This window comes from Quercus suber, unplaced genomic scaffold (genome assembly GCF_002906115.3).
Source record: "Quercus suber isolate HL8 unplaced genomic scaffold, Cork oak 2.0 scaffold_1111, whole genome shotgun sequence".
Taxonomy (NCBI): Eukaryota; Viridiplantae; Streptophyta; class Magnoliopsida; order Fagales; family Fagaceae; genus Quercus; species Quercus suber.
This window is the reverse complement of record NW_027070516.1, coordinates 1-21,197: the sequence shown is the minus strand read 5'-3', so window position 1 is coordinate 21,197 and position 21,197 is coordinate 1. Positions and strand designations below refer to the sequence as shown.

Here is a 21,197-nt window from a genome sequence, read left to right as displayed (position 1 = left end):
TTATCAATAATGCATACATTTGTTCATTATCAGAGTCTTATGGACATACTCATACCTTAATTTTTTTAGCAAACACGAGACTCGACGAAGAACATAGTTGTTAGTAGTACGAACCCAAAGGCAACAACAGTAGATCCAATCCATCCAAGAATTTTTGCAACCCGCGGTTTCTTATAGGTTAACAAGATAGCAATCATGCAACAAAGGTAACCCACTAAATCATTGACCAAAATACAATCTAGGAAGATCCTAGAATGTTGGCCACAGGAACGGGAGCCAATGCTAGCAGCTGTTGTTTGGACTGTGACCATGATGGACATCTTTATTAGTTTGGATATTGGCGAGCTGATCCAATTCATATCTCCACCTCCACTTTCTATAATATCTAAGCCTTCTTCTCCATCTCCCCCATCTCCCCCATCATCTCCACCTCAGCCACTGCCTTCGTCTCTGCCTCTACCTCTGCCTTCTCCATCACCTTCGCCTACGCTTACATCTACATCTCTGCCTCTGCCTTCAACACTATTGCCAAGCTCAACAACTCTTAAGTGCTGCACATTAGGACTTGATTCGGGACACTGCAATGTGTCATTGTCGTTGAAGCTCACTCGATATGAACTCATGGATGACCATGGATTACGAATTGGTACTAGCATTAGCAAAATCAACACACTTAGCAGGCTCCCTATATAGTCCAATAGCACCCATGCATCACGTCCCTGTCACCAAATGTTACTCAAAACTTGTTATTTTCCTAGTGCTAAAAGAATTCTATCAACATGTTCTTGGATTTTTTATATATACGAACTAAATCTTATGTACAATTACTTAGCTATTGTATTTTAAGGTCTTTAATTAAATTTAATCATTTGATTGTATTGATCATTAAACTACATTTGAATTTAATTAATTATCTTTAAAAAATATAATATAGTTTTTGTTGTATTTGTTAATACATACAACCATATTTTGAATTCAATTAGAGAACATAAAAAAGATGCATCAACTTAGGAAATGTACATCAGTTTGCCCACATATATATATATATGTGTGTGTGTGTATTTAGTAACGTACTAGCAATTTCCTTCTATCATTCTAGAATCACTATTTTGTACATCAACTTCATAATTTAAATTAAATATTACAAATGTAAAGGTGTATGCAATTTCACTTTATTTAGAATATTTAAATTTATACTCAAAAAAAAAAATAGAATAGTCAAATTTAAAAAATATAATTCCAATCATTCTTAATTTCAAGTAATATAGAGAAAATCATATTCCGAGCTTAAAGGGACACTTACATGTTCTAAATCTCGTTATGTATTGAGGTATTAGGGGGTGGATACTAGATAGGCTACGAAAGTGCATCATAGTTTTTGCCTACTTCCAAAGGAGGTTATGAATATGACATTCTAAATTTACTGGTTTGTAACCCAAGCAATGCACTATGAAGTTTAATATAATATAATCTTCTTTTTTTTATTTTTTATCTTTTTTATATTTTTGTCTAAATATAAAATTTGAAAATCATGGTAGTTATTAGTAGAAAATTAGTGTTTTTATATGGAGCTATATATTTTACCATTTAAAGAAATTATAATATAAGTAGATTCTATGGGTTTAAATAAATAATATAGTTTAAATCAGTATATACTAGTGTTATGCCCCTGTGATGCACTATTTAATTAAGAATCATATGTAACTTAAACAAAATATGACAACAACTAAATTTTTGTATTTAACTAAAAAATTGATTAGAGATTTATAGAAAATTGATAAGAATAATTATAATTTTGTGTCTATCCATGAGGTGTTTTAAAAAAATAAAAAAAATAAATTAAATGTAGATATTAGTAGTTGTATACGTGTACTATGATTTTTTTTAATTATATAAAATTAACGTTGATATGAACATTTAGCCAGTGTGAAACCAAAACTCTAATCCCCTAGAATGCTAGAATTCATAACTCATTAATGAGTAGTAGATTTCCAATTGCTAATTGAACAAATCACTTAGAAATTATAGATAAATTAATAATAAAAGGATTAGGTGAAGAATTTGGATTGTAATCAAATTAAAATTTTTATCAACATAAAAATTATAGGAGAAGAAGATAAGAACAAAAAAAAAATTATATATATTTTAAAATCTTTTTTTTTTTTTTTGCAATTTAGTGAAGGCATTTGGCACAATCCGTAGGTATAGTATTCACGTCAATCAAGAAAAACTAGGCTTTGGCTAAAAAAACATGGTTAAACCCACACATTGTGAGGCGACTTTGACCTCTAAAAAACATGGTTAAACCCACACATTGTGGGGCGACTTTGACCTCTAACTCTACTGCTTAACCATTGAGGGTTTTTTTTTTTTTTTTTTTTTTTGTGCCTGATAAGAAAAAAAATCTTTTGTTTAAAACTTTTTAAAGGGTCAAGTTTTTGTTTTGGGTAAAATAGGTTGATTGGCCATAATTTATTTTTACTTTACTATTTTTTTTTTTTTTTTTTGTGGGTATTTGGCTTACTATATTTTTTTAGATATAATCTATTAATTTTTTATGGCCTTTAAAAGGTGGAAAATGCTAAAACTACATAAATTAAAAAATTACTATTACCTATTAAAAAAAAAAAAATTACTATTATGGTGAGTGGTTATTGGTAAGTAAAAGTGATGTTGAGAATTTTTTGGCTATAACATTACTCTTAAAAAAATCGATGACATTGTTGGGAGGGACTGAGGGGGGAAGGGGGCANCTAGCATAATTAGCCCTATGATCACCATCATCACATTAATCACTGTCTACCATTCATGAAAGGAGGTGTTTACACTTAACTAACAAAAGGAAAGAGACAGGAGAGTACTACAATTTTGATTTACATGGGCACTGCTGAAGGTGACAACTAGTCAGAACCATCTAGTATGGTGAACCCATAATTATGCATGATAATTTGTTTTTGTGAGGATATAGAACTGACCCAAATGCATAAAATTTGCACATGAAACAATGTATAAAGAAATGGAAAAATAATAGAGACAGTGTAAAATCATTCTATTATGTATTATGATTAGGGCATCTATTTTTGGAATTTAATGCAACAAAAGATGTCTCAAAATAAGGAAGAAATAACATATAGAAAAAAGGACATAAAACATGTCATGTCTTGAAATAGTCCTCATTTCCTATATATATATATATATATATATCCCTTAGTAACTATTTGTGTGACCGTATATTTTGTAATATTCAGACATCACAGAAACGTTGGTCTATAAAGTCTACAAATGAAGAATTCAGTGGTTGGTAGGCATGGAAATTGCATCACTGCCTTAAAAAATGACATTTGTGACAAGTAAACAATTTTAGGCTCTCTCACCCAAAGCATTTGATTTATCAGGATGAAAGAAGATGTATAAAATGAACTTCACTACATTCAAAAGTGGATAAACCTACCAGAGGCATTTCCGATTTGGTATTGGCTTTTGAAGGCAGTTGTCACCGTAATGCAAAGAATCATGAGGATCCAATTAATATCTGGAATATATATCTGGTTGGGATGCTTCTTTGATGTATGTATAACTTTGACTCTTGGAAAACAGCCAAGTGCCACTGCTTGCTTGATTAATGAAAAAGTTGCACATATGGTGGCCTGACTTGCAACAATAGCAGCTAAAGTTGCAACAACATATACTGGAAAATATATACTATCTGCAGAATAGTGAATAATCATCATTAGAAAGACAAACCTAGCCATGGAGAATGGGGCATCTACCACTTGACAAACTGATAAAATTATTTAGAAAGACATACAATAACAAAAGTTGAGTTTTTTGATATCAGTGAGGCAAAAATCTTTGATCTCCATCAAATATGATGTGCTAGGAACCACTTCATATAGATATAAAATTCCTTCACATTAACAACTGAATCCTACAAATCCTTGATTTCTTAAAATCTTCCCAGAATGTATAGGAAAAAACAAAAGTTTCCATGAGACCAAATCTATTGATGAGTGTTTTAAAATATTAAAAATACTCAGGAAAGAAGTTATTATAAATCATTTCTGAGAGCCATAAAAGTCTTTGGCTTCTAAGTGCGAGTTTAAAATCCCAATGCTTGAGAGTGGCTTATCATTCACTCCCTCAAACGCAAGGCAGCATTAAGTCATTTCCTCTCTAGACTATAGATTGGCTAACTGACACTAGGTAATGGCCTTTTCTCTCTGCTTGGATCATGTATAGCGCTTTATTTTTCCTCAACCAGTCCCTAGCCAGCAAAAATGAGGATTGTTAGGCTGATGGCCAGTTTTAAACCATATTCAAATTTTATGTCTCTTCTTTACAAGTGTTATAATGTTATGATCCTAGTGTCCACATGGATTAAGTGTAAGCTTAAACATGTGTTTATAAGCTCTTGGGCACCCTCCCCTTGCAAGTTGGTTTTCAAGGTTGAGTCTACCCATAGGTTTGTATCATATAATGTTCCAATGAAGTTAGGCTAACCTATTTACAAAGGTGAGTTTTTCGCATGTAACTTGGCACACTATAAGTAAGTAGTTAGGCCTCATTAAGTTAATGATTTGTATCCATTATGGCACACTATATAAACAATTTTCCAAATCTCTGAACACTTTTACAAAAATATGAGACCATGGAATGGATTAAGACATGAGATTTTAATCACCCTATAAATTTTTAATACTCCCCAAGTTATTCTTTTTTTTTTTTTTTTTTTTTTTGGATTAGAACAAACCTGGAATAGAATGATAAAATGCACCAACCACTTGATCTGAGTTTTGCACAAGGTATGCAGCTTGTCCAACATAGGCCAAAAGAAGGCAAGGAAACACAACTACTGTGAAAGCAATCTGTATAGCTGGAACTGGAAAAAGAGATAGGTCGGCAAAAAGTGCCTCTGTGCCTGTAATAGTTCATAAGTAGTCATCTAATCTGAAATCACAGATTTTTTTTTTGGTTATACCTTAAAAATGTGAAAAAGAAGGATTAACTCAGACAACAAGAAACTTACCGGTTAAACTAAGCATAACACCTCCCAGGGATGTCCAACTATCTTTCCCTCCCCGTTTAAAATACCTATATATATAGACAGGAGAAAAAGCTTTCAAGACACTGGTTTCGTATTTGCAAATGTTGTATATGCCAATACCTCCAATTAAGAGGAACCAAACGAACACAATGGGTGAAAACAGCCAGCCAACTTTATCCGTACCATAATGTTGCATACTAAACAAAATTATTATTAGGGCAACGGCAATCATCAAAACCATATCTGTAATACAGAGAAAAGGTAAATGTTAATTAACTAATGATGAAAAACTGGAATATGATAATTATTATTAGGGCAACGGCAATCATCAAAACTATATCTGTAATACAGAAAAAAGGTAAATGTTAATATAATGATGAAAAACTGGAATATGGTTGCACACTCTCTTTGATTGGAGTGTGGTCTTTTCTCATTTTTCTTGTTCTTCCCTTCCTGTTTTTCTTGATCGTTGTAATTTTGGTTCCTGATTTGTGCCCCATAGTACATCCCTAATGTACTCGGTTTGGCAATTTTATTAATAATATTTTTACGTTATCTATAAAAAAAAAAAATTGCAAAAAAGAAAATCTATGATTCAGCAGCATTGAGATACCTTTACTCAACTTGGGGTGAGTTATGTTGATCCCATTAACAGCCGATAAAACTGTAAAATATTGTATAAGAGTTATGAAAGAATAATTTCACTTCATAAGTACTAAACAGGTCAATAATATTAACAAGCATGGTAAATCTTACAATTGCAGCCTTAGACATAAAGAGTATGGAGAGCATATGTTGGATGTGAGAGAAGCATTAAAAGACAACTCATCTAGGTTGCTTGTAGAGCTTTATGATTTTTATTGGTAGGGTTGTGGTATTTCCCTTTTTATATCAATGACACTGACTGATTCGCATGAAGTTCTTGCTTTCTGATTATTTCTACTAACTTAAAAGCCCCAATTGGTGTTCTTCTTGTATTATATGGAAGTGTCCTTTTGGATCAATTACAAGATCTCTATTATTAATCCTATTTGTAGCTTGGCATTTACCAAAAATAAAATAATTTTTTTCTCAATCCTCTTCTTATGTAAATACAAATAAATGGTATTAACAGCTTATATATGGTTAATCTTTTGAACATGTTTCAAGCCAGAATGAGTAAACAACCATTCTTGGGGTAAACAGTTTCTTCTTCTTATATTTATTATGATCTAATCACTAAGAGAAATTAAATTTGCTTATGTTCATGTCTCATCCAACACAAGGCACATTGCTGAACAGTGGTTAATCTGTTTGTTTCATATGCTGCTTGCTTGTCTCATTTAGTGGTTAATCTATTATACCATGCAGGCATCAATTATATCTAAGCACCTGATTTTCTAGACAGAAAACTCAAGAATATTTCCAAGTACATAAAAAGGCCCCAAGGACTCATCTAGAATTGTACCTGATATAGCTGGAGTGAGGATCCCATCCCCAATCACCATGCAAGAGCCAACAAGACAAGAACAAGAAGTGCAGTTTTCCTATATGCATATTTCTCCAACCATCTCTTGGTTTTTGCAGCAAGGGATTTTTCATGGTATGAACAATAATTATATGTTGTTAACTTCTCATCACTCTGGTCATAATTAGGAATAATCTTTATTTTTGCATGTCGACAAAGTAATGAATAAAGAGCAAATGTTCCACCTGCGGCATAAGGATATGAGTATGGAGAAACCTACTGGTGCTTTGATAGCATTAAACAGGTGTATATGCTTCAACAAAAGTTTTGCTTGGAAGGATGCATAAATTTATGATTAATTTTTGAGAGTTTTGTATGTAAAACTGCATCTTTCTGGTCATTGATCTTGTTTAGTGGCTAAAATGTATAATAGTTTACTTTTTTACTTTAATTATCCCAATTTTTTAAGATGATACATTCTTTGTAGAAGGGAAGAAAAAAAGGAATCAAGTGGTGGAATTTTCTAACCATAAAAAATAAATCCATAACTCTACTAGTCTATAATCTATAATTTATAATATATATAAAATCAAAATCATTAACTTTTAATTGGCCTCATAATTATGCCACATAAGCTATTAAAGTTTCATAATTTACACATCACTATTCTAATATATGAAATATATGATATCATATCATATACTATATATTATATAATAAAAGTTGGACTTAAAAACCGTGGTTACGCCAAATGGATTCACTAAATTGTAGAAATTTTTTTAGAAGTCATATATGTTATAAAAGGCTTTGATATGATACGCACGTGGTGTGGGGACAGAATGTATCTCTGGATGCACCCAGCCACCCAGTCATGACTCAAAACTTGCACATACTCATAGACCAAGCAGGATACAAATCATTGTGTGAACTCTTTGAGGCAGCCAAGGCTTGTAGAAAGAGAATACTTCAAACACAATAATAGCTGGCAGAATCTAATGGTAGAGAGAATTGATGAGGTAATAGAAAAATAGGGAGTCATTATATTGAAGGCAAAAACTTGTTTTACGGAGTTTGTTTTACACCAATGCAATTTATAATCAAAAACGTAATTTAAAGTCATGAAGTTATAGAAATGCAATGTATACATGTAAAATACACTGTAAAACAAACACTGATCTTATGTTTATCTTGCACTTCTGCTGAATAGAAGAAGAAGAAGAAGAAGAACACCAAATAGCTAGATCTACCATATGCTTGGCGTCAAAACAAAATTTGGGGTCAAAGAAGTGTCAATTTGTGCGGAAAATTTTTTGTAACAATAAATCACAAATTTTGACCTAATAATACAAGATGTCAGACAAAGAAAAAAATGCAACATCCAAAAAAAAGTAGGGAACTCTTGTGCATATTCTAGCTTTTGACAGTTTGGTCTTCGGTTGTTGGTCTACATACTACATATAGTAATCTAGGTTTGAGATAATTAAGAACAAAAGTTAGGTACAATATTTAGGCGTTATTTCTTAGGGTTTTCACTTAAAATTTAACTATATGGCTCTTTTGTCATAGATAAATGTATATTTTTAATTAAGCACAATCATATAGCTGAATCTTAATAAGAGAATCTAAGAAATAATACCTAAATACTGTATCTAAGTTTTACAATTAAAATAAATTATACTAAACCAAAGGACAATGATTTTCTTAAAACCAAATAATAATAATAATAATAATAAAAAGTAATTTTCTTAAAACTACTCTTGGTATGAGTAAAATATAATATTAATTTTATTAAAAATGAAGTTAAAAAATACTTTTATAAGTGAAAATTTAATTTTTAGGTTAATTTTTCAATTTTTAAACTTCAATTTCATCCTTAATTAAAATAATAATAATAATAAGCGCATCAATTTCATTATTATTTCCATTTTCTGTTAAAGAATATTCATGAGAATCACCACAAACAAAATATTGACAGTTGACACGGCATGCTTCAAAAAATTAAAAGTTTAGCTCCATATATTCATTATATTCATGTTCACAATTAATGAGAACATTTTTTTTTTTTTTTGAAATAATGGATGAGAGATAATACCGGGACCCATGACTTGTCATTCTCTACACTCCCATAGTTCAGGTGGTGAGTTCTGAGGCTGATTCTCCTGTAGGATTCAAGAGCAGTGAAATTCATGAAATGTCAATAATTTATAGCTAAATCTTAAGATAAGCCAGAGATATGCCCCACCAAACTCCCCATCCATGGTAATTAAGGAAGTGAGGCCAATAGGCTACTGACTAAGGAGCGAATGAAAAAATGCCCCAAACTTTTTACCAATAGAGGTATCCATGTAAAATTAGAAGTATTAATTAAGTTTTAATTATTCACCAATAAATAAAATTTAGTTTTTTTCAATCAAAGAAAAACTAGTTAAAGAAAAATATTTTCATTAGATGTGGCAAACAACCACTTATTTTTCTCAGTTTTAGACTATAGAACTCATTAATCTCTCACACATGAATGCAAAAGAACTCATTGATATCTCACTAATAAATAAATTTATGCTCAAATTTTATTTAAAGATATCAAATATATAATTTTGTTACAATTGTCGATCATACTTTTTTAGTACTTGATTGCTTCACTCAATGAAATAATGTTTATTTTACTTCAATATTAATTCTTCTAACTGTTCTCTTCTTTTACTTGGTTAATAAAGTATTTTTTCAGGAAAAAAAAAAAAGTAATACAATGAATTGGTTTTAATTTGTACCTTTGCATCTAAAAAAATAAATTCTAAATAAAAAACAAATATCAAAAGTTAAATAAATCTTTTATTAATATTTAAAATATTAGAATATGTCCCACTTAACGTAGTCACCCTAACCAGAATTCACAAGTACAAGATTACCAGTCATGTCCAAGAGCAAATATAACCCAGAACATGGTCCCGTGAGCAGCCCAGTAGAGTGGCCAAAAAGACCTAGTATTGAAGTAGATTGCAGCTGCTGCCAAGGCGACGACAACAAAGCTTCCATGGCCACTGTTCAATCGAAAACCAAACACAGTATAACTGTATGTGAAAATCAATAATAACACGGTTTTAGATGTTAGAAGGCAAAGAATATATAAGCATGAGATTACCAATCATGTCCAAGAACAACTATAACCCAGAACATGGTCCTCTGAGCAGCCCAGTAGAGTGGCCAAAAAGGCCAACTATTAATGAAGTAGATTGTAGCTGTTGCCAATACAAAGACCACAAATTCATCTCTGGCAAAATGAATTAGCAGCAGAGACCACGGATTCGTGACCCAGCAATTCTTGGGAATGGCAGCTCGGGTCGCTGCTATCTTAAATGGAGGCTGAGCACTTGGGTTGAAGTCATATTTTTCGCTAACCCCATTAACACCATTAGTATGCTCAACTTGTCTCTGCATTTCTTCAACAACTGGTTCTTTAATTGGAGGACTTTGTTCTGGTGGTAATAATACATATTGTTTTTTTTGTTGTTGGAAATGTAGTGGGGAATAAGAGTTTAAATTCTAGCTAGCTATTGATTAGACCGAGAGTAATGTTATATTTATAATATTTTCACAACAAATTTTAAAGATATGTTTGATACGCTGTAATAGTTCTTATAATGAAATAGTTATTCATGTGTAATATCAATTCGGTCATTTAGTTACATCTTTATTACATGGATTAGTTATTACATTTGAATAACTATTCTTTAAATTGAAGAATAGTTATTCCTCTTTAAAATTGATGTAATAGCTATTGCTTACTGCATATAATAAGTTTTAAAATTAATATATTTCCAAAAATATAAAGTTTCCTTATACATCATCTTTTACAAGCTTCCCATATGTAACAACCAAACTTATAAATAGTAATAGTTATTCCATTACAATGTTTTCTATTTCTAGTAATAAAGATTATTATTCTTAATGTAATTTACATTCAGTTTACCAAACGTACCTTAAATAACAGATTATTATTTGCTATTTTTAGTGAGTAAAAGATAATAATTTCGCTGATAGATTCAAATTAAAAATTTGCAACAAACTATCATTTTGAATACTACAAACAAGGTTTTTTTTTCCATATGTAACAACCAAACTTATAAATAGTAATAATTATTCCATTATAATATTTTCTATTTCTAGTAATAAAGATTATTATTCTTAATATAATTTACATTCAGTTTATCAAACGTACCTTAAATAACAGATTATTATTTGCTATTACTAGTGAGTAAAAAATAATAATTTCACTGGTAGATTCAAATTAAAAATTTGCAATCCATTAAAAAAAAAAAAAAAATTTGCAACAAACTATTATCTTGAATACTACAAACAAGGTATTTGCACTTTCTGATCAGAAAACACCATATCTTTCTCTTTCATTTTAATATTGAAAGAGAGAGATGTAAAAAAATTTGAAAATTTTCTTACAAAACTAGTTCGGAGACTTTGACTGGCATACCTTTCTATCAGATATCAATACGCTATAAAAGTTAACGGGCGCGTGTTATGCGCTATAACTCAATTATAAGATACTACTATAAGAAGCCATGGGTACACACGTGAAAGTGCGTGTCTGTCGTGTTCTATTCATGCAGGTTTCCTATCCACGTCATGCTCCACGAACCATTTTATGACACGTCTCATTCAATCTCTTTATTGCTGCTAACAGTACTAAGCATTTAAGTCCAGTGCTACTTAGAGATCCCAAGGCTGCTTGGACTGGAAGTTTTGACAGGACTATCGGCTTCACTCATTTCATGGCGGCAGCGCTATGGGGCCTTAGAGATGGTTCCCCCTCAATCATTGCGCATATATTTTGGTTAAAGAAGGAACATAAAATCTAAATTCTCTTATTTTGCATTCTAGTCCTCTTTCTTATATTTTGTACTAATTTTTAGCTGTCGCTTGGGGTGTTATTTATTCTAAATTTTGTACTATTTAGGGTTTTTTTTTTTTTTTCAAATGAAATATCCGGTTTACCAAAAAACAAAAAGTCCAATGCTTCACATACAAAAATTCCAATCTAGAAATTTATTTGGGTAAATTGCAAAATAAATCCTAAAGTTTAAGATTATTTTAATTTTATACTTTGAAATTTGAGAGATTAGATTTATGCTCTAAACTTTGATTTTGTTAGTAAAGCTCTGCCATCCATTAGTTTTGGTTGTTAAGTAATATGTTGGTGTGCTGATGTGTGTGTGTGTGTTGTTTTTTTGGGTCAAATCAGCCTCCCAAAATTATTAAAAATTATACTTTACTTCACATCCAAACTCATTTATTTGTTTTAAATTAAATAACGTCATTTTGAGAGGTTGATTTGCAAAAACAAATACACATTATTATGCTAGCGTGTCACTTAATAGCCAAAACTAACAAAGGGTGGAGTTACTAACAAAGAGTGGAGTTTTGCTAATGCCTAATGGAACCAAACTTTAGAGTGTAAAATCTAAATAATCTCAAATTTTAAAGGGTGTACTTTGCAATTTACCCAATTTATTTTTACTATTTTATATACTTACTTTTCAAAACACCTAACATCAAATTATCTATTTTACATTATATTTTATTAAAATATCAAATTTTCTTATTTTTTTTAATTGTTTTTCTTTCTCTACACACAACAACCATCATCAATTCTCTTTTTTCATCATTGGGATATATAAAGAAAGAATAAAAAATTAAGTACAAAATAAATAGTACCAATATAAATTTACACGATTACTATAACAACTATATATTTTCACACAATTTTGCATATTCTGATGTAGTTGAATTTTAAATTTGGTTGGCTAAAATGTGATACTTCTTAATTTATTTATTATGCAAATACCAATGCAAGTGTTCTTAATTCTGTCTGAATGTTTGATCATAAACATCATTTTTCACAACCCTTTTGCCTTTTACTTTTTACCCTTCACTGACACTGTTGTTATAGCTCCAGCCCCATTGTTCTTTGCATGGTTTTCAAACCAGGACTGTTCAAAGAATCATAAAAGAAAGATGTTCAAGGTTTTTGAGGTTCGACTGAGGTCGGACCGTCGTGATGTCATAATTAATTAATTAAATTAATTAATATGAAAATAAATAAAATAAAAGTGAAAATTTTAACAAATTCAAACAAAAATAGTATTCAAAGAAGTTAAAAGTATATTTTGCTTCAAGATTAGATGATATTTCTCATAATTTACTACAAAAATTAAATAAATATCCTCTAATTATTTAAAATATTATGTTAAATTTGTAATATACTAATATAATTAGCCAAAACTACACGTATTATATACATTCAAAGACCTTAAAAAAGAAGAAGTTTATTTCATAAAAACAAAGATACATTAAAGTTTGAACATGTAGCAAGTATTCATCTAAAAAAACAGGTGAAAGTCATGTGATAAAAAATAGGTGTGTGGCTATGGAATTTTTTTGTTTAAAAAATATAAAATATCTCATGCTCTAATCTCTTCCCCAAATATATAACACAAACACACCATAGCTCTCTTTAGTCTTTTTAGTTCATTTCTCTCCCTGCCTCTTTGTCTCTTTTTTGTTTTTCCTTTATGAGAATCTTACTTCTCAATCTCTCTTACAAAAGATAGATATGAGTAATTGTCCCCTCCCCTTTTGATCTAGCAATGGCAAATCTAACATCTAAGGCTTGAGCTTTTAGCGGTGCAGGCTTGAGCCTCTGATGGTGACAAATGAGCCCAATTATTGGCCTTTTTAGTGAAACTTTTTGTGGGTGGGAGGAACTGTGAGAACCGCGGTTCAAATAGTTCTCTCACTTTTGTGTATAGAACAGTTCTTGGGGGAGGGGGGGGGGGTTAAAAGAACCGTGATGGGAAGGGATTTGAGGTTAATTGGGTAGGACCGTATGGTCTGGTCCTGGTTTGAAAATCTTGGTTCTTTGGTGGTGAATCTGGAAGATTTTAATAATTTCATTCTTGGTGGGTGATTTTAACAAATCTTCATTCATGGTTAATTAATTGTTGTTTTTTAACAAATTGTTATTGATATTGATTTTGGGGAAATTGTGTTTTGGTAGACCTTTTTAACCTTTGAAGAATCGGGTAAACTTATATTTGATTTAAATATAAATGCTTAATCCCTAATTAAGAAAAAGTAGTAAGTTGTTTTTCTCTGTTAGATTAACAAAGGAGGAAATGGGATTTTTTTTCATATGAACTTGGGAAATAGAGGTTTCCAACATTCTTTTGTAAATGATGTTTTTTTAGAAAATGAATCATTTAAAAAAAAAATTATAAAATTATCTCATTTTCTTATATTTGGTAACAATTTTAAATGAGTTAAAAAATAATCTCCTAATTTGTCTTTAAAAATAAATGGAAAATAATCTTTAAGAGTAAGTTATACTTTTTATGTAAATTAAAGATATATATATATATATATATTAACAATACACTCATCTCTCCCTAGCGTGGTGCCCTCTCTCTTGTGCTTTCATGAGTTTTCTTCCTCCTTTGGCTTTGTGCGAAGGGTATTGTTTTCTGTTTTTTCTTTTACCATGGCTAATGAGATGGCTGATAGTATGAATAAACTAAGGTCAACATTTGACAAGGAAGAGATCATAGCCATATCTGATGAAGGTAGCTTAGAAGTATTGGAGAGTTGTAATCTGAGTTTAATCGAAAATTCTTAATTTGCAAGCCCTTTAACAAGATGGCTGCTAAGAACATGATACAGAGGGCTTGGGGTGTTGATGATGCGATGCAGATTTTAGAAGTAGGCCCAAATTTATTTCAGTTTAAATTTCGTTCAGAATTTGAGATGGATTGGATTTTGAGAGGTGGTCCTTGGTCTTTCGACAATCAGCTTCCTATGCTACAAAGATGGAAAAAAGGCATGATTGTGGGGAATATAAAGATGGAGAATTCGTCGCTTTGGGTTCAAATCTGGGGAGCGCCGTTAGATATGATTTCTTCCCAAGTTGCTAAACAAATTGGAGGCCACTTGGGTGAAGTGGAAGAGGTTGAATGGAAAAAGAAGAGGGATGATGTTAACTTTTTCATGCATGTTAGGGTGGCCTTACCAATCTCGAAGCCTCTTTGGAGAGGAGGGTTTATTGCTGGGACAGATGGAAAGCATTATTGGGTGGATTATAAATACGAGAGATTACCTATTTTCTGCCATTATTGTGGGGTGTTGGGGCATGACTTCAAGAACTATGCTGCTCATTATGCAGCAGAGAAGAATGGTGGAATTAGGGAGTACCAATATGGAGAGTCTCTTAAAGCAATAGGGGGATGTTCAAGGGGCTCGGCTAGTCAGTCTACTGGTGCTAAATCCAGTTTAGTAGAGGGTGCAGGTCGTGATTACATGAAGTCGTTTGATTTGAGGGGTCAGGGTATGAGGGAAACGGCGATGGTACAGGTTGCTGGTCCAGGAAACCCTAATGGGATTAATAAGGAAATTTCTGAGAATTTAGGTAACGTGGCAAAAATTTCAGATAATGAAGAAGCTGGCCATGTAAACGTAACAGATGTGGATTCTGGGCACAAATGGGTTAGTCCGAGTGTTTTGCCACTTGTACAGAATATTAATGACTCATACACAGGTTTTGAGAAGGATTTAGTTGTCTCTAATTTGGAGGGAGTACAGGCCGATTATCAAGTTGATGGGCTGGTTTTGGAGAAAGCTAATCTAATGGACACAAATGGGCCATCCGTTTCTAGGCCTAAAACCACACGGACTCATATCAATAGGATGGATTTTAGGCTTGGTGGTCTAACAAAGGCACTCACGTTACCATCACCTGAGAAGAGAGACACACATACAAACAACAGTGACCAGGATGAAGATCATCAGACAAAGAAAGGAAGAGTTGAAGTTAGGGGTAGTGTGGAAGGTAGTGATGCGGAGATATCGGCGGGGGTGGATAGCCACCCTTGCTGGAAGCAATAAGGTTGTTAAGCTGGAACTGCTAAGGGCTTGGGAACCCTTGGACAGGTTGAAACCTTCACAAAATTGTGAGGGAACAAGCTCCCACAATCTGTTTTCTGATGGAGACTAGACTAGATAAGAATGGTTTTGAGAATCTTTACAGTAATTTGTCATTTCAAAATAAAATTATTGTTAAGCATCCTAATGCTGGTGGGGGGTTAGCTTTTTTGTGGAAGAACACTATTAAGTTGGAGGTTATTAATTATATTGCAAACCATGTCTAAGCAATGGTAACAGAGGAAGATGGGTTTAGGTGGTTCCTGACTTGTTTCTACGGGTGGCCGGAGGCTCAGTAGAAAGAGAAATCGTGGAGATTATTAGAATATTTGAGGACTTTTGTGGAGGGACCATGGATTGTTATAGGGGATTTTAATGCCTTTTTACATGCTTCAGAAAAGAAAAGCAAAAGGCCGCCACAATCTTCACACGTTGATGCTTTTAGGGAAGCTTTGGAGCCTTACCATCTTTAAGATCTTGGGTTTAAGGGTTATCCTTTTACATGGAACAATAAGAGACAGGGGGAAGCAAATACAAAAATTAGGTTGGATAGAGGTGTGGCTAATGAAGCTTGGATAGGGAAGTTTCCATTGAGCAAAATTACACATTTATCTACCCATGCATAGGATCATTTACCACTGTTGTTGCAGGTACAATCTTTTGATCACCAAAGGTAGAGAAGGGAGAAAAGATTTTTGAGGAGTCTTGGCTGCTGCAAGATGATTGTGAGGAGACGGTGAAGGAGACTTGGGGTAGAGATCTTACTGATACACACGACCTTGAATTTATTAAGTAGAAAATTCAAACATGTGGAGCAAAATTGATGAAGTGGGGATCAGCCAAGACTGATCCGGATGCTGAAGCAATTAAAGTAATTCAAAAACAGTTGGACTGGTTGAATGAAGAAGAAGTATCTGATACTAGTAAGGCTGAGTATTTAGAGTAGAGGAAAAAGTTGGATGAGCTTCTTCAGAAACAAGAAATTTATTGGGCCCAGCGGTCTAGAGTTTCATGGTTAAAGCACGGTGATAAAAAAAAAAAAAAAAAAAAAAAAATTCACTCCAAAGCTACTCAAAGGAGAAGTGAAACAAGAAATTTATTGGGCCCAGCGGTCTAGAGTTTCATGGTTAAAGCACGGTGATAAAAAAAAAAAAAAAAAAAAAAAAATTCACTCCAAAGCTACTCAAAGGAGAAGGAAGAACCACATCAAGGGCATTAAAAATGCTCAAGGGCAGTGGGTGGAGGAAATAGAAGATGTGGTGGCAGTAGCTTCAGATTATTTTCACACTCTTTTTCATGTAGGTGCTGGTGATCAAATGGAGGAGTGCTTGGATGCTGTTCCAAGTAGGGTGATTGAAGATATGCTGATGGTCTTATCTAATGAATTCATTGTTGAAGAAGTCAAAGTGGCCTTATTCCAAATGGGACCTACCAAGGCTCTAGGACTCGATGGTATGAATGCCATTTTCTATCAAAAATTTTGGCACATAATGGGTGATGATGTGGTTTTTGCTGTGTTAGATTTTTTAAATAATGGTAATATGTTACTTGAAATCAAACATACCAATATTGTTCTTATTCCTAAAGTGAAAGATCCAGAGAAAATGTATGATTTTAGGCCAATCAGTTTATGTAATGTAATTTACAAGATTATTTCCAAAGTATTGGCCAACAAGTTGAAACAAGTTCTACCACATATTATCTCACCTATATAGAGTGATTTCCTTCTGGGGAGATTGATTACAAACAATGTGTTGGTGGCCTATGAGACATTACATACAATGCATGCCAGGCAGAAAGGCAAGAAAGGTTCTCTAGTATTGAAGTTAGATATCAGCAAGACCTATAATCGTGTGGAATGGTAGTTGCTTCAAAAGATCATGGAGAAAATGGGCTTTCTAGCAATGTGGATAGAGAGAGTGATGAGTTGTGTTACCACTCCATCCTTTTCTATTCCAGTGAATGGCAAACCCTATGGCATGGTACATCCTTCACGTGGAATCAGGCAAGGTGATCCACTGTCTCCATATCTTTTTCTGTTATGTGTAGAAGGATTCACAGCTTTGTTGGCAAAAGCAGAATTGGAAGGGAGGAGAAAAATATTTGGGTGGCGGGCATGTAATGACATTTTACCAACAAAGTGTAATCTGGTGAAGAGGAAAATTATCATTGATGACAAGTGCCATATCTGCACTAGGGAGGTGGAGTCAGTAACTCACGCTTTATGGGGCTATGCAGCGGTGCAAGATGTGTGGGCAGGGAGCATTCTAAAGTTGCAGAAGGGTGTCTTGGCCTTCAATGATTTCATGTAGATCATGGAGCACTTGGTGATTTGGCTTTCAACTGATGAGATGGAGTTGTTTTGGGTTCAATGTTGGCTGATATGGAATTAGCGCAATTGCGTCTTGTATGGGGGTTAGTTGAAGCATCCAAACAGCCTTAATAAAAGGGCAGAGGAGTTCCTAGAGGAATTTAAACAAGCACAAGTGGCTCTGGATAGCAGTCCGAGGGAGCAAACAATGGGTGATACATGGCAGCCGCCTCCGTCTATGGAATATAAGTTAAATTTTGATGTAGCAATTTTTTTATGGGCTGGAGAAATCAGGTATAAGCGCTATCATTAGGAATGATAAGGGTGAGGTCATGGTTGGTATGTCTGCTATTGGGCCGAAGGTGGATACAAGTGAAGAGGCTGAGCTTCTTGTGTGTAGGCGATCAATTGAGTTTGCTGAGGAAGCTGGTTTTACTCGACTAGTGATAGAGGGAGATAATTCCAAGGCTTTGCAAGCAATTTATTCGGATGCGGCTAACTATTTCTTTCTTGGCAATGTGGTGAATGATATTCGCCATTTGATATTGGGATTACAGTGGGTTTCAACTAGTAAGATTAGGAGGGGAGGCAATAAAGTTGCACATGTTTTAGCTCAACATGCTAGGCACTTAGATTATGATTTGTATTGGTTGGAGAATTCTCCCCCACCAGTTTTGGAAGCCTTGTATCAAGATTTGATTTTATTATGATTGAATGAATGACGTTCCTTTCTAAAAAAAAAAAGAAAAAAATTTTTTTTGATTAATTTTTCTAATGTTACCAAATATTAAAAAATAGGAAAAACTATTTTTACATAATATTTTTCATGGAACAAACAGAACACCAAACATAAACTGTATAAGAAAAAGAAAAGAAAGCAACATTGTACTAAGTGCTAACGGACAAAATTGGAAAAAAAATATTTAATGAAACGCGTGTTATGGCTTCAAAAAAAAAAAAAAAAAATGAGACGCGTGTTATTAATGGATGGTTGAGCAAAATGTGGGACATATAGTCAGGGGCCTACAGAGTCTACAGACCTACTTGCGTTCGCTACAAGTCAACAATAAGCTATAAAAGTCAGGGGTACACATGTGAGATATGACCAATGACTCATAATGGCACATTGTCCGACAGTAATTCTCCCACAACTTTTGTTCACAAAATTTAAGATTTTTCAAAAAGAGTTATAGCTAGCAACGAAAAAGAACAAAGAAAACAACATATTTTTTTGGTACAAAAAGAAAATTAATAAAACAATAATAACCTAATCAACTAATAAAATCTAAAAATACAATCGACTTCCAAATTTTTTATATAAAAAAACAACTTAATTAACCATAAATATCTTTCTGTGCTTGTTGCATTAAACTATTTTATGAAAAAAAAAATTACTATTTTAAGTTTCTTAAGATTATCTGTGACATATTTCTAGAGACATTAGTACAGAGAGTCATAAACCCTGGTAATAGTCCATAAAATCCTAGGAGTCGTCTGCCTATGCTTTTGGAGAAAAGATCCAGTGTTCTACAAAGCATTAGTATCGGATCATGTTTAAAATATCTTACGTTAATACAATAAATAGTTGTTTTTTTCTATTTTAACATAATGTTTAACATTGAACCCTGTATTTTATTTTCTATTATTTTATACAACATATTAAAATAATACATATTAAAATAACATTAACTCAAAACAAAAGCTATTTGTACCTCTTTTGTGATATGTTAAATATTAACATTGATACGTTATGTTGAATATGCTAAGCGGAAACGAAAACATAGTGTAGAACACAATAACACACGAATATTACATGATTCAGCCTAATGGCCTACATCTACAGAAAAAACCATAAATGGCTATATCAATAATATATTAGAGTGTAGTACAAATCATGTGTTACAATGAACTATAACATATATATATATATATATATATAATAGACTAAACCATGGACTAATAGAGTTCTAGTACAAGTAGGAGACTTGGTTTGCACACAAAGATAAATTAGGCTTGGGCTTATAATAATAGGCTAATATATCTCTAACACCCCATCTCAAACTCAAGATGGAAGCTTGATGAAACCTTGAGATTTGATAAGGTTGAGAAGAACCTTTGAATGAAGTTTGGCTTTGTGTAATATTGATGCGACTTCTAACAGTGGCACGACTATACTAGAGAGTTTTGACAGCAGCAGTGGGAAGCCAAAGAATATAAACACAGCATAGAAACATCGAGGAAGACAAAGATTGCTCTTAATACATCATAAGGACAGAAAACCATAGCCATAAGAAGGTGGTTTTGATACCATGTTAAATATTAGCATTGATACACCATGTTGAATATGCTAGTATAGATGTGGAAGCGAAAACATAAAGTGTAGAACACAATAACACACGAGAGTTACGTGGTTCAGCTTAACGGCTTACATTCATGGAGGAAATCCTAAATAGCTACATCAACAAACTTTTAGAGTATAGTATAAATCCTGTGTTATAATGAACTATAATATGTGTATATATAGTAGATTAAACCTTAGATTAATAGATTTCTAGTACAAGTAAGGGACTTGGTTTGCACACAAAGTTAAATTAGGCTTGGGCTTATACTAATGAGCTAATATATCTCTAACATGATACATTGGCATGCATGTGGGTTCTTTCTTGTGAAGGCGAGGTACGCGGTACTTAATCTCCCTAAAAAGCGGTTTTAGACTCATTGCCAATATGAGCTTAATTGGAAGTATGCGGAGTCTCTTAAAAAGGGGCAATGGAGTCACCACCTACTTATAGGACTATGAACCAAAACATAACTTTATGAAGGTCTTTCTACCATACTAGGTCTGGAGTTAGGTATAGGATGGGAAAATGTTAGACACCCTAAGCTTGCCTAGCCATAGCTAGCATTCATATATCGTTGCACAAATGGATAGAGAGTATGCTTATCCTAAAGGCTTAAAAGGTGTGTGGTTGTATCTAAAACTTAGGTGTAGGTCTATGTGTCATGTGAGATAGTTATGGAAAGCGGAGTAGATATGTGACCACGAAAGTATAGGCATGCAAAAGATCAAGCAACAACATCAGCATCTGAGCATGGTAGAGATCAAGACATTGACATCAGCATCTAAGCATGTAAATATGCAAGTATGTAAGGATACAAACATGTGAGCATACAAGTGTGTGTGCATGGTTATATTCAATCATGCATGTGCACAGGCACACACATGTGGATATCAAATAGGATTGTGCAATCAATGTTTAAGTCTTATGATGCCAAGTCTCAAATAATTTGGCATGGACCTACAGTTTCTTTCTAAAAATGAGACGGTATGGTAATATATGCAAAAATATTTTCCTTATATTTTATTCATCTCTCTCTTTCTACTAACTCTCTCTCTCTCTCTCTCTCTCTCTCTC

At 32.9% G+C, this 21,197-nt stretch overlaps 1 protein-coding gene across 1 annotated transcript; it reads right to left on the bottom strand.

The window, feature by feature from the left end:
• Positions 1 to 3,416: 3,416 nt before the first annotated feature.
• Positions 3,417 to 9,926, bottom strand: LOC112004156 (potassium transporter 11). Its single transcript, XM_065769311.1, is given in 9 exon segments — positions 3,417 to 3,706; positions 4,751 to 4,918; positions 5,027 to 5,287; positions 5,658 to 5,708; positions 6,492 to 6,542; positions 6,545 to 6,767; positions 8,584 to 8,650; positions 9,398 to 9,529; positions 9,631 to 9,926. Coding segments are annotated over 9 exon segments (1,524 nt in total). The 3' UTR covers positions 3,417 to 3,431.
• Between the last annotated feature and the right edge of the window lie 11,271 nt (positions 9,927 to 21,197).